We start from the raw sequence: 15,107 nt of genomic DNA, 5'->3' as shown, positions 1-15,107 counted from the left end.
TTTGTGTATCTGGATGCAACAACACAAAGCTCTGAGAAGCTCCAAAATACCGGTTGGGCGGCACAATATGGGAATTACAGAAATGTATTTTAAGTGTTTAAACCAAACTCTTAGTTTTATATGCCACGGCCCTTTTAGAGATCTCTCCCCCCCCCCCTTATCCATCACTCTTAGAGCCCTGCCACTCTTGAATTACTCCTGGCACAGTCGTGATATCACAGTATTCATTATTTAGTATTTTTAAGTTTACCTTGAGAAATTAAGAATTTTAATAAAAGGCGCAGCTGTCAATTACGTTCCTGTTGTGTGTGCCTTTCAGGCTGTCCTGGTTCTACCAGTACATCACGTTGCTTGTTGAGCTTCAAGTTTGAGCTCCTTCTTACTTAACGTAGTTTATTTTGGTTTGTTGGGCTCGTACTCTGAGCATGTCCGAGTGATTAGTATCTCTTCAGCGAGCGAGCTTTGTTTTGCGCTTTCTCTGAGTCTGTTCTAGTGATTAGTGTCTTGTGTTCTGAGCATTTGAGCTACACTGGTTAAACTGCAAACTCGGGATTGCGTCATTTATAGGGATCGCTTGGTAGGCAGACGCGTAAAATAATTTGAGAGTTATGTCTTTGAAGGATTTAAATGAGGTAAGCCATTCCAAGACTGATGCATGTTACCAGTGCTACATTACCGTGCTGGTTATGGAGGGGGCGTTCCAATTTTGAGCTGTGCAGGCAGTGATTTAATTCACCTCTCATTCGTCCCTCTTTACATAAACTGTCCATCAGCCCTCCTCATTATCCCCTGCTGCATTGTACAACCTCGTAGTTCAAGCGTTGGGCTCTGTGCAGGCTTTCCGTTACATACAGTAGGGGGGTTTGTTGTATAAAAATCCTTGATATTCCGCAGCCTAACCTTAGCAATATTACTACCCTTAGAATAACTGCAAAACAGTTCTCCACTGAGTTGCTTTTATTAAACCTGATCCATGGATTTTTTTCAATGATTGCAGTCCCTATTTGGCTTTCTCAGAGACATCACCACCATATCCATACCGAAGCAAAACTCGACCTCATAGATAAGGCAATGCAAGGACTGTGTAGTATGTAGGCCTTCCAATATGATTTGGTTAAATAGCGCAAACGTAGTTTTAGAGCAAAATAGCGTTGTACAGTAATGAACATTTCCCCTTGTTTTATTTGAACCATTACATATATATATTTAACACCGTGCTTAATCTGAGCCGGGTGTGGCCACTCAATTTTGAGGACCAACGCTTGCTTTTCCTCATCATACTTTGAGGGAGAGGTCAAAAGGGGATGCGAATTTCATCTCAACACAGGCATTTTTTTATTTACAGTCGTTTCTGCAGGGAAGGGGGGAGGAAAAGAGCAGCACATGGAAACAGGCAGCAGAAGTGGAAGCAAAAGTTTTGATTAACTGCCAACAACAGTTACGTTCCATGCACTTTTAGGATTATCAACCACCATCCTGAAAGATGTACGCTATCCTTCAGCAGAATGCAACTTTGTAAGGACCTTATTTTCTTAACTTTGGTATGCTAAAGAACAAGCAGGAGTTTCGTAATTATCACTAGAATTGGCAAATGGGACAGCGTGTATGGAGACTTTCACACAATAGTATGAACGAATAACGACCCAATGGAATCATGAAATGGTGTACTTCTACAGCTGAAAGTTTTGTAGAAACAATTCCACTGTGCCAATCGTTAAACTAGCCTGCAGGATGTCTCAGTGAGCTAAACGCTTGCAGCTGCGACATACTGTGATCTGCAGATCGGAAGTTAAATACCTGGTAATGCCGACTCAGCATTCCATGCTTCCAAACCAATGTTTGTGAAATTATAACAATTGTAATACTGGTTAATTACAGGACTTGGAAATCTCAGAAATGTGGTACGATTCGCTGTGTTCCTAATTCCGAAAGGTATTGTGGGCGCGTGACTTTCTCATACTTAAGATTCAGAAACGCGGAAAGGACAATCAACATCCACCACCCTTAGAGGTTGATCTCGTTTGACTCGGAGAGGAATGTGGTAATCGAATCCATTAAACCCCAATTGCATAATAACAACAACAATCTAATAATCAATGAGTCAAGAATTTGGACTCCATGACCAAGTTGGCCATGAAAACACAACTTCAAACTGGTTGGAATTTCAAAGCTTTATTCCCTACAACCACAATGCTAAGGTGACATAAATGGTTCGCAGAACTAAGTTATAGACATATATAAAAACTATGGGCTGACCAAAACATCTAAAAAATGTCAATCTATACAACATCAATACAATTAAGCATTCTAGCAGAATTACACAAAACAGCATCATAATAACGTTAGCAATCCATACTGATTTCAAGGTGTGAACAGATGATACCGATATAATCTGACTATACACTGATAATTAGTTTGTGGGCTGGGTCATCCTTATTACTATCATGAATTTGGATTGGCATGTGCTAGGACAACTGACCCATGCAACAAAAAGCAAAGGAAGACAAAAATAATTTGTAAAATCATTTAACTAAGGTGCTAACCAAAATCGCAGTCTGGTGTAAGTCGACTAAGCTGAAAGGGAAGACACTTAATAAGACATTGCAGATATCTCTTCGTCGAAGCAGAGGGTTACAGCATAAGGACATTAACAATCAGTTTTCTGTGGTAGTGCAGAACATGAGCTGCACATGGGCAAGGGAAGCAGTTCAGAGTAATATGGCCATAAAATACTGAACAATATTAGCGCAGGGGCGTCTAAATAAGTGATAAGACTTTAGCATAGAGGATGGTTAATTATAAACTCCTCTACACATACTTGGGACAGACAAAGACATAGGATGGTTCAAAGATATAGTCCCAAGCAAAGTATAGAACAAGGTCCCAGGACATTTAAGATCAGGCTGTCAAGAAGAATGACGACCTCTGGGTCTCGAGGGTTGATTATTTAACTAAAGTTCCAAAAGTCTCTAACTCTTCTCCAATTGGTCAGAGATGGTGGGCTTATGCCGGTTGAGATGATCAATCATATCCAGTAATTTTCCTTAGCTTGCAATTTTTCCACTTTTTCCAAGGGATGGTACGAGGATCATGTGATGTCCTTTCTTTGTTCTGTTGAAAATTAACATTTTAAACAAAATTTAAACAACACACTACTTTCCCAGGGGACAGAAAGATGAGTCCAACAGTTCCCACCCCACAATAAATGGGCATTGTGAATACAGCAGTAAGAACACAATAGGTTACATTTACAAGGTAATTTGGCTTTAACTCCAGCCACTAATAAATTGAAAGATCAACCAACACAGAAATAAGCCTATGAAAGAATTCAGGCTAGAGTGGACATGATGAAACCTCATTTTCTTCTTCATGACTGCAAAATTAGCTAAAGGCCTAGTTTACTTAAGCTACTTCTCATACATTACAATGAGAAGTTAATAAACCCAAGGCCTACTGCGCACCTTACAGTTTTTAATCCACATATGCATAAGCAAATCAGTCATTAATAAACGTTACTGTTGCATGGTATTAGTTTTTATTTTTGCACACTTTTCTCTTCTTGTTAATATAATCATAGGACTCAATGTAAGTAAGTACTGCTAAATCAAGGATCATTTTATTCAATTGTAATAAACTTCAAACATTATTATTCATTGTTCTTGTTAATAATTTTCACCACTAGTCTATTTAATATAAATACATGACATCTAATATGGTAACACCCATTGTTCTATAATGACGGCCACAATGTCCACCACTATTTAAACTTGTACGTTTTACTTTTCATTCTTGGTTTCTCGGTTAGGCGTTTAATGCGCTAATTATTAAAGATTGCATATGCTCCCCTCTATACCACTAATTAATTAGTAAAATTTGATCTCTATCAGTATTTATTCTTAACCCCCTCGCAGCCAGGCCCTTTCCCCCTCAGGTTCCAGGCCTTTTTGTTGGCTATCTGGGGCAGGGCGCGCTTAGGCCCTCATACATTTTCGTCTACATAAGCTACCCACGCCAAATTTGCGTCCTTGTTTTCCAACATCCTAGGGATTCTAGAGGTACCCAGACTGTGTGGGTTCCCCTGAAATTGGCCAAAATACAGTGAAAATTTAGTTTAAAAAAAACAATGGGAAAAAGGGCTGCAGAAGAAGGCTTGTGTTTTTTCCCCTGAAAATGGCATCAACAAAGGGTTTGCGGTGCTAAAATCACCTTCTTCCCAGCTTTCAGGAACAGGCAGACTTGAATCAGAAAACCCAATTTTTCAACACAATTTTGGCATTTTACTGGGACATACCCCATTTTTACGATATTTTTGTGCTTTCAGCCTTCTTCCAGTCAGTGACAGAAATGGGTGTGAAACCAATGCTGGATCCCAGAAACCTATACATTTCTGAAAAGTAGACGGGATTCTGAATTCAGCAATGGGTACTTTGTGTAGATCCTATAAGGGTTTCCTACAGAAAATAACAACTGAAATAAAAAACATTATTGAAATTGAGGTGAAAGAAACCAGCCATTTTTCTCTACGTTTTACTCTGTAACTTTTTCCTGCGATGTCAGATTTTTAAAAGCAATATACCATTACGTCTGCTGGACTCTTCTGGTTGCGTGGATATATAGGGCTTGTAGGTTCATCAAGAACCTTAGGTACCCAGAGCCAATACATGAGCTGCACCTTGCAGTGAGTTTTCATTCTATACCGGGTATACAGCAATTAATTTGCTGAAATATAGAGAGTGAAAAATAGGATTAAGAAAACCTTTGTAATTCCAAAATGGGCACAAGATAAGGTGTTGAGGAGCAGTGGTTATTTGCACATCTCTTAATTCCTGGGTGCCCATACTAGCATGTGAATTACAGGACATTTCTCAAATAGACGTCTTTTTTACACACTGTCTTAAATTTGGAAGGAAAAAATGTAGAGAAAGACAAGGGGCAGTAACACATGTATTGCTATTCTATGTTCCCCCAAGTCTTCCGATAAAAATGGTACCTCACTTGTATGGGTAGGCCTAGCGCCTGCGACAGGAAATGCCCTAAAACACAACGTGGGCACATCACATTTTCCCAAAGAAAACAGAGGTGTTTTTTGCAAAGTGCCTACCTGTGGATTTTGGCCTGTAGCTCAGTCGGCACCTAGGGAAACCTACCAAACCTGTGCATTTCTGTAAACTAGAAAACTAGAGACTTAGGGGAATCCAAGATGGGGTGACTTGTGGGGCTCACACCAGGTTCTGTTACCCAGACGCCTTTGCAAACCTCAAAATTTGGCTAAAAAAACACTTTTTCCTCACATTTCGGTGACAGAAAGTTCTGGAATCTGAGAGGAGCCACAAATTTCCTTCCACCCAGCGTTCCCCCAAGTTGCCCGATAAAAATGGTACCTCACTTGTGTGGGTAGGCCTTGTGCTTGTGCTTGCAACAGGAAATGCCCCAAAACACTGTCTGGACACACCAAAACTATTAAATACAAAACTACCTGGTTTTGCGTGGGGTACCAGCGTTTTTGGTCCTGGGCTCAGCAGCCATCCAGGGAAACCTACCAAACCCAGACATTTCTTAAAATTAGACACCCGAGGGAGTCCAGGGAGGTGTGACTTTAGCTAAAAAAAAATCAAATTTTCCCACATTTCTGTGTGGGATCACCGCACTGTGACAAATTTCCCTTTGTTTCCCAGTAAAAATGACACCTTACTTGTGTAGGTGGGCCAAGTGCTTGTAACAGGGAAGAGCCAAAAACATGTCGAAATTGAGGGGGAACCAAAATGGGTCCAAAAGGGCAGTTTGAAAAAAAACATTTTTAGGCTGACAAGTGCAGCAGAATTTTTATCGTTATAGATGAGACAATGCTGGGTGGTAGGAATTTTGTGGATTCCTGCAGATTCCAGAAGGTTCCATCACAAAAATAGGAAAAAAATGTGTGATTTCCAGCAAGGTTGGAGGTTTGCAGGGCATTGTGGGTAAGAAAATGGTGTGGGCTGCATGTGAAGCACACCACCTTGGACTCACCCAGATGTTTAGTTTTCAGATGTGTCTTGTGGATTTTTCTACATGGCAGCATCCCAAAATCCAAAAAGTGCACCCCTCACCATTCCAAGTGGGACGATTTTGAGAGTTAGCCAAACTCTCATGGCCCAAATGTAAAACCAAATTCCCAAATAATCAAATGTCCACTTGCTTGCCGTGGGATAAGATGTTTTAGTATGCGGAGGGAGCTGAAAGACTGTTACTCCCTTCAGTTGGGGTGGTGGCATAACCATGCCCATACTGGTTGGTAGCCACCACCACACTATTTTTTTTTTTTTTTAATTCCCTGGCAATTAGTGGACTTTCTGCCCTTCCGGGGTGTGGATCGGGGATAATTGCCCCATCTGCCAACTGGTGGGCAGAACATCTGTGGCTCAATTTATTTGGGGCGGGGGTATGGCCATACCCCCCCCCCTCTTATTTTGAAAAATAAATCTTCCCTTGTCTCTGGTGGGCTTTCTGACCCCCTTGGGGGCAGATGGGCCTTCCAAAGATAGGCCGATCTGCCCAACAGTAATTTTCCCCCATGGGCAGCGACCCTTGCCCAAGGGGCTGCCCCCCCAAACAAAACACACACACCAATCCCCGGTGCCTAAGTGGTTTCTGCCCCCTGGGAGCAGATTGGCCTAATAGAAATAGGCCGATCTGCCCTCAAGGGGAGCACAAATGGCCTAAAATAAATTTGCCCCCAAGGGGAGCGACCCTTGCCTAAGGGGTCGCTACCCTTGCGTGAATTTGGCGCAGAAAAAAATCCCTGGTGTCTAGTGGTTTCTGCCCTCCTTGGGGGCAGATTGGCCTATTAAAAATAGGCCAATCTGCCCCCAAGGGGGGGGGGGGGCAGAAATGGCCTAAAGATAATTTTGCCCCCAGGGGAGCAACCCTTGCCTAAGGGGTCGCTCCCCACATATAAAAAAAAAAAAAAAAAAATTATAATCCCTGGTGCCTAGAGGTTTCTGCCCCCCGGGGGCAGATCTGCTTAATTATAATAGGCCGAAATGGCCTAAAACAAATTTGCCGCCATAGGGGAGAGACCCTTGCGTAAGGGGTCGCTCCCCTCATGTGAAACTGACAGAAAAAAAAATCCCTGGTGTCTAGTGGTTTCTGCCCCCCTTGGGGGCAGATTGGCCTAATAAAAATAGGCCAATCTACCCCAAGGGGGGCAGAAACGGCCTAGAATTAATTTTGCCCCCAGGGGAGCGACCCTTGCCCAAGGGGCCGCTCCCCTTATTTCATAAACACAGAAAAAAAAATTCCCTGGTGTCTAGTGGCATTTCTGCTTCCCGATCGCATCGCTATCGGGCAGCAGAAATGCTCAGAGAGACATGAAAGGAGAGGAAAGACCTTTGCTCTCCTTTCATGCCTCTCTGTCCCCTCCACGTGATCGGAGGAGAAATGCTTTTGCATTTCTCCTTCGATCGGCGCTGGAAGCTGAGCTTCCAGCGCAGAGGGGAAGGTGTCTGATGAGGTCAGTGAGAGAGAGCGCGCTGACATCATCAGATGCCTCAGAGGGGGGCGGGAGTGGAAGGGGAAGCGATTCTGCCCAGGGGAGGGGGGTGCTTGGCCATCTGGGGGACCGCTAGTTGCCTTGCCGAGGGCGAGACCAGCTGGTCCTGGCCACCCGAAGGGTTAAAGACTCATAGTTTTGTTTATTTTGCAGGAAAGTTGTCAATTGTTGATTTTTCTTTTTACAATTCCGGAGAGTGGTGGGAGCGTTTGGAAAGTATTGTAGTGGAGATTTTAGGAAAGTTAAGGGTTTGGGGACATAAATGCGCATAGAGAAGCAAGGGTATAGATAGTGTGAGAGGGGATGTGTGTGTGTGTGTGTAAGAAGCGCATCTTGTTTACATTTGGCTCCTTTTTAAAAACATTTTTGTTTCTTTTGCAGTGAGCTGGATTGTAGATCAGGTAGGTTTTTTGAACGTTTTTAAAGCTGAATAGCGTCATCGGAAGAATAAGCTGTAGTGAAATATTTTAAGAGAATATCTTTAGAAAAATATCTCACTGGGATATCTCTTTTGTCCTGAGTAATTCTTAGCTCATGACTCATTTGATTATACAGTTTGCCTTTGCCAAACATAGGGCAACTTAGTTATGGAGCACACAGAAGTCAATAATATCCCTCGCAACTTCTCTGAGGTTCTTTAGGTAGTCAATGCATGACCATCCTCTTCTTATAATATAAATCCTGGCAAGTGTCATCCAGTTCAGAGGCAAGGTGGAGGAGGGTGAGTGGGTCGGAGTAAAGGCGATGGTGGAGGTTATGGTTATTGTACGGCATCTACCTCGCTCTGAAAAGAGGTTTTTCTAATTCCACCTTGTTACAAAATTTCAAATCCTCATGTCTCCGCCTCATTGTTTCAATGCTAAGTTAATGGGATACTTTTCGACCTCCAGCATAAAGTGATATGTTGATTGCAATTGTAATAGTATTTATATAGTGCTTACTACACCTGATAAGGCGTCAAAGCGCTTTTCGGCAAGTAGCACCCTTCTCCGGAACCCAAGAGGAATTAGTGGTGGATTAGTATAGGGAAATATGAGTACAGTTTTAGTATTATTATGAGTTAATTTGAGCAGAAGATATGTGAGTTTGTTAGTTGATTGACTAGAGTAATAGAGGGAAAGGTGAGGGAAGAATCCAGAAGTGTTAATTGGGAATTTATAGTAATAGGATGAGGCTTGGGGTGAGTAAAAGAGGAATGGAGGGAGGAAAGAGTCTGTGGAAAGGGTTAGGGAGATCATAGTAGCAGGAGGGGTTTTGAATGAGTGAAAGGTGAGATGAATTAGGGAGAATTTAGTAGGGTTGTTTGGGAGATCATGGTAGTAAACTGAGGTGTGGGTGAGCTAGATGTGGAAGAAGAGGGAAGAGCTTAGGCAGGGTTATTTTGGAGATGAAAGTAGTAGAATGGGTTTGGGATGAGTCATAGTGGGGATGGAGAATAGGTTGATAGAGACATGAGATATGGTGATGGGTAGACAAAGTAAAGCTTACAGGAGAGTAAATTTATATTATTTGTATTTATTTATAACTTTATATATATATATATACCTTTTTGCATCATTATTTTTATTTTCCTTAATTTATTTATTCATTATTATTTTCTTTTTTTTAACTTTAATTTACTTATTTATAATTTTAATTTTATTTAATATTTTTGTATTTATTTGTTTTCTAGTACAGTAGGACTAGAGTAATACATAGATATGTAAATACATACTAAGGGAATATATGTTCAAATAATATAATAATATGTATAATAATATGAGAAGAAAAGTAGTATTGTATAAACACAGACTAGTTATCAAATGGTGGTCTGACTATGTGATTGGCGTGATGCTACGAACGGTAACTAGTTCAGGCTTAGCAAAAATTACATCTAGGATGCGTCCAGCAATGTGTGTGGGATTGTGTACAATCTGATGTAGTTTCAGTGCGACTAGGCCAGTGGTGATAGCTTTTGGAAGGGGCATATTGGGTTTGTGAAACCAAATATTTTGATCCCCAAGAATGCATAGGTTTGAGTATAATGTAATAAGGTTTGAGGCTGTATCTAGAAAAGCGTCTGGGAATGTTAAGTTGTTAGGTGGAGGTCTGTAAAGGAGGAGAAAGTTACTGGAGGAAGTTGGAGTAGGGTGGCATCCGGTGAGAAGGGTTCCCAACCTGATATGCAAATGTTGTCAGTTTTACTGAGATTTATTGCTTGTTTGAATATAATAGCTAGTCCACCTCTTGTCTTGCCCATACAGTTTTCTGTAATGGTTTGATAGCCCGGAGGAATGGGGGGGGGCTTTATGCGTTCTTTTGCCACAAACTAGGAGGGACATTTCAAACAGTGATGGCTAAAAAAAAGAGCACTTTAAAAGGCCAAGCTGCCTGAAACACAGAGTCTACAGCAAACAGGCACGGGTAGCAGTAGAAAACACTTTTAAACAAGTCTGGGCCTCCTTTACCTAGGGTCCCTAGGAATCCTTGATCACTGGGCTGTACTAGAATTAAAACAGGGAGTTTTGATTTGAAAGTGAGGGAGTCTGTCTCATGTTACAAACATGGCGGAGAATGACCTGATTGAGACCTCAGCACCTAGAATAGTGTAAACTGCTTTTTATGGATCCGGGATCTCAAATGGTAATTGTGAGCACGTTCATGGGTACCTAGTAGCCCACAATGTCTGTTTTGTGTAGGAACTTCAATGTATATTTTGTCCATTTCGATTTAAAATTTCTCCACATTTACTCCCAAGCTACTTGGGTCTCACCCTTCTACCCAAATGCCTTTTGCCTGTTCGTCTCGTTATTGTTCGTGTCACTGCAAAAAGTACGACAATAAAAGTTGCATAGCGTTACCTTTCCATTTTCCTCAGTCACTGGCATTTTAAATGCTCTCTGATCCTTTGGTAATCTGTCGCCTCCTCATGCCTGCTTGGTTGCTCACCACCCACACATCTATGGCCCTCCTCCTCATACTTTTTACTTGTCATTTCTTATGCCTACAGACAGGCGCCATCTAATTACAGACGTGACTCTCTAGAAACAAAACTGGACACTGTATATTAAGTTTATTTTGGAAGTAGCAACTCTAGGCTAGACACCCTAACTTGCATCCTTCCATAGCTTAACAAATTCTGGAATCATCTTCTTCAAATAAAACAAAAATCAAGTTTTATCTCAAGGTTGCACGAAAATAGACTACATACATTGTGCTTAAATCTGTTACCGTGGAGCTGATGGTCTCTTGTATTTCATTCTCCTTGAAGGACTATAACACACAGTCCTGAATACCAAATAATAAACTCAGTTCGTTTAACTGAGGATGCCTGTGAGAGCTACCCACTACTTACTAACTGCACATGTTGGCACTAATAACATTTGACAATAAAAGTGTGGATATTGGGCATCGACGGCTTGCTGTGCCCTAGTTGCTGGGCAGTTTTCTTTTCCTGGTGGATCAACACTTGTGGTGGGCCTCCTCCCATCTACACAGGTTTGGTATTCATAATTGGACTCCTCGGAAAGTCTGCTCAGATTATTCAATTGCCTGAACAATTGAACAAACCAATCACACCCATGCCCTCACCCCCGTCATTTATGATCATTTTCTGTGCTATTGCAATTAGTTCCATCTTGATGTTGCATTCAAATTCCTTAGATTGCTACAATATGCTGATCTCAGAACATTTTATTTTTTTCCTTTTACAATCTAGATAGGAACTTACAAAGCCACATTGCATTCTCCATCCAAAGCACGGTTATTTCTGAGTAATCAACTTACCTGAGCACTTCTAGGATAACTAGTGTGGCTCTACAGTGATAAGTTAGATCTGAATTATCTCAGTTGTAGCACTCACCTTCATCTTCATGTATGCAATACATATGTATCACAAACTGTACAATCATTACAACAAAGAAAGCATCCACTTAAAAGAGCCCAGACTTACTGTTTTAGCAAATGCTTAATTTCACCTCGTATAGAATTGATGGCTTCTAAAAATTTGCATTTGTACCGTCAATGTATATTTGTAACTTCCCAGGTCCTTACATTGCACAGTTAATTGATTAACTTGATCACAGCTCTATTGCTGTCACCTCAGCATGGAAACTAACATGCACGCTTTTTGTTACACTCAATGGTAAAATGTATGGGTGAACTGGCTGAGTTCTTTGCGCTTGTCTAACAAGAGAGGTACCAAGCATTCCTAGGGGTTGGGGCGGATAGATAATGTTCCAGTTGTCTATGTACCTAGCAGTACGATCATTAGGACACGGTTTAGTTGATTGGTTATATGTAGGTTGTCTACATTGGTCAACAGTTTGTAGAATTGAATAGCAAAGATACAGAGAACTGTGTGTTTTTAGGAACATTAGGCTAATACGATACAGGTACTACTTAACATGAGGGCTGGAGTTCTGCTGAATCTTTTTTTTTTTTTTTTTTAGCTCATAGGAGAGATTATGCCACACATTGAATCAAGCTACATAAGTTCAGTTTCTATTGAAAGAAATAGGTCTTGAAAGGATTTTCATTAGTGGTCCCTTTTTGGAACATTGCTTGAACAAATGCATGTGCAAAAAATTAATTATACTACATTAAGAGAGGTTCACATACAACATATACCCTCCAAAAGCATAACACAAACCCACAAAATGATGCTGTTGCTAACGCGTCCCTTTATGACTAATTTACTCACTTTGAGACTGGTTTTAGGCCAATGAATCTTTTGACCCTGATTGAAGACACCTTAGGATGAGATAGCTAATCAACATGTCAATAATGTCATCAATATTTACCAGAATTAGACAGTTCAAATTAGTTAAAATATTAATAAAACTTAGAAACCACCATGACCTTGCAGTCATGAATAACCACACCAGTTTAGTATGAATTTGGTGATATTTATTCCCTATTGGTTACAATTCTACTAGCAAGTTTATTAATCTCAAAACCAAGAAACACATTAGCATAGTCACAATAGGACAACTCTGATAAGACTTCATCAAAGCAAGAATCACGAATATTAGAACATAACACGACGTCAACATAGATTAACCTCAGCAGAATAGCGTTAGCGCATTGTTCAACAAAGTATAGATCAAGTAATTTGTCTATTTGCGTCTGTTCAGTGAACCCCTCATCTAACCTCGAATTAGCATTGGCATGTTGGGTTTCATGCAAAACAGTTTAGCAACTCCAATTTGGAAAACATCTAGCTATGGTCTCTGTCAAAAGAAAAGCAGTTGGTACCTAGAAAGGAAAAGCAAACAGACAATCACAATTTCATTGTCATATAGTTACCCTCCAAGTTTGGGTCAGCACTCAGGTTCGGTCTTCGTCCTCAGGACATCAGTTGGGTCGCCATCCGTCAGGAACTCAGCTCAGGCAGGAAGGGCAAAAGGGTACTTCCCTCTTAAGGAGGTAAAGTGGAAATGGGCAATCTAAGGGCAAGGATGGTTCTAATCTAAAATTATCAAGTCACTAGTCAAAGTGACAAAGTGTCTGGATCATAGTAAATTGGATCAGCATCTCCCTAGTCTCTCCTAATCTCCTGTTCTCCATTTTAATTCACTTCCTGGTGTCAAGGGTTTCTATCCCCTTTTCATTGTACATTCACCTAAAATATGATTGGACAAGGGGTTGCACCCCACTATCTTTAACCAATTAACTTTACATTAGGTCATCAAATTTGTCACCCCATAACAGTTCTCACGCATTTTATTGGTCCATATGATTGACGTCTTTAGAGGTAGAATATCCGGTATGATTTCATCCTTTTGTAATTCTTTGCGCATCTTCGGTCAGTGCCTCCATTGTCTGTACCGGTTTAGGCGACCTTGTACCTAACATTAATCTACACTGTTGCATTCAGCTAAAATATTTCTACAAGCAATATGAATTTCATGAGAACGGATCTACTATAGTTACATTCAGCTTCTAGCTTGAAGAAAAAACAAGAGTTCATGTCCTTTAGCAAGTCAGCACACTGCACGTTTTAGAAAAACACATTTAATATGAGAGTCAGGCAGCTAGGCTTCGACTCATGCTAACTAAGGCCTAATAGATTTATTAGCAAACTTTAGCAACTTAACCATTAATCATTAGTATAAAATCATCTTTAAATGCAATAATTCATCAACATTAGTCATTTTAATTAATCCCCTGTATACATTGATGGCCACTCCCCGTGGGCACATTTCAAGTGCACGTTTTAGCAAAACATATTAATACATTTCATGTTAATATAGATTATATATGCTACGCTCTCTCACTGTGATGATCAACATTATTTACGGTACTGTCCTGCAATGACCTGGCCATATGGAGAATACAGAATATATTGGATGAAGAAGCCTCATCCTCACGTTTATGCCATGCTTCATTATCGGTGACCTCATCCCTTCCTGATAAGATGATGCTATCATGGTGGTTTCAACCTCTGTGCAAGGGAGTTCTCAATAAGATTGACTAGATAATGTAGGGATCCAGTTGTTTTGTAAATATACTTTGAGGCAAACCTAAAGGGTATTCCTTTATCATGGGTACCTAGAGTAAGACTACTATGGCTCCTTAGTACCAGCATGTTTTAGTCTGCTATGTGCTGGAAAGGGTCAACAGTTTTTATCAGAGTAAATGGAATCCCTAATTGTATACCTATGTACTCAATCATACATAGGTAAAAAAGTGTCCTACCTTATAATAAAGATGTAAAATCTCAAATATAAGTGTAAATATTAGATGCTAAATAATATCAATTGTAACGAAGATTGTTCCCTATCAAATATTGTAAATAGCAGCCCTAGCTTCTGCAAAAAAGTGCTGTAGGGTTATCATGTTTTTGTACTGAATTGAGGAAGGATGTAATAGAGATTACGACGTCTATTTAGGGAGTTTCAAACAAAGTACACTATTAGTTGATTAACTTTTTTAATTCACTCAAAAAAAGCAGTCAAAAATAGTATATTCCAGGGTATACTGATGACAGTGACCACTGCAATCTCATAATAGGATCATTACATTCTGCTTTGCGACCATGAGATATCATTGTTTTGGCCTCAGATGTCAGTCCTCAACAAGTAAATCTATGGTTGCTCAAAATATAAAAAGGATGACATCATGTCAATGCTGCAGGGTGCCAGATTCTTTGACATTCCTGTTTATTCTCTGAGTATCCATGGTCAAAGAAGTGTTTTGCCATCCTTGTTGTGGTTTTTGGCACCTGAATGGGCTCTGGTGTTCATTAATAGGAATGCATTCTTTCCTAAACATCAGACTCGCATACGTAATCCCATATTGACTATATAATGACAAATATAACATTGTTTGAATTACAGTTAATGTGCTGCACATATAACCATGGCATTAGTAAACCCAAGTCAATCTGTCACCTTTTTGGCTGGGCTACAGACATTACATTTACCATGTGACCTGTGACAGGTGGTACATCCCATTGTTTTCTATGGCAGCTATTTGTTTTTGAGGCAATTGGTCTGGTGTGTATCAAAAAGTCTCTCTGCCTTTTGAAAGGAAACATGGTTGTATGAAATTCGATTAGTTGTGAAGGATGTGAATCCTTTTCAAGTAATATAACAAT

At 40.3% G+C, this 15,107-nt stretch overlaps 1 protein-coding gene across 8 annotated transcripts in view; it reads left to right on the top strand.

Moving 5' to 3' along the window:
- The first annotated feature begins 513 nt into the window (after positions 1-513).
- LOC138259866 (zinc finger protein 436-like) overlaps positions 514-15,107 on the top strand; it is a 273,943-nt gene continuing 259,349 nt past the window's right edge. For 4 of the 8 annotated variants that reach the window (XM_069207813.1, XM_069207810.1, XM_069207808.1 and 1 more), the window contains exons 1-2: positions 539-632; positions 7,910-7,929. In XM_069207813.1, coding sequence (XP_069063914.1) covers positions 628-632; positions 7,910-7,929 — 25 coding nt within the window. In that variant the 5' untranslated portion in view covers positions 539-627. Of the gene's footprint in view, positions 633-7,909; positions 7,930-15,107 lie in introns of all 8 variants that reach the window. The other 4 variants (XM_069207811.1, XM_069207809.1, XM_069207812.1 and 1 more) reach the window with 4 other exon arrangements.

This window comes from Pleurodeles waltl, chromosome 9, assembly GCF_031143425.1.
Source record: "Pleurodeles waltl isolate 20211129_DDA chromosome 9, aPleWal1.hap1.20221129, whole genome shotgun sequence".
Taxonomy (NCBI): domain Eukaryota; kingdom Metazoa; phylum Chordata; class Amphibia; order Caudata; family Salamandridae; genus Pleurodeles; species Pleurodeles waltl.
Note: the sequence above shows the minus strand (reverse complement) of the source record. Positions and strands in the feature narration are given on the sequence as shown.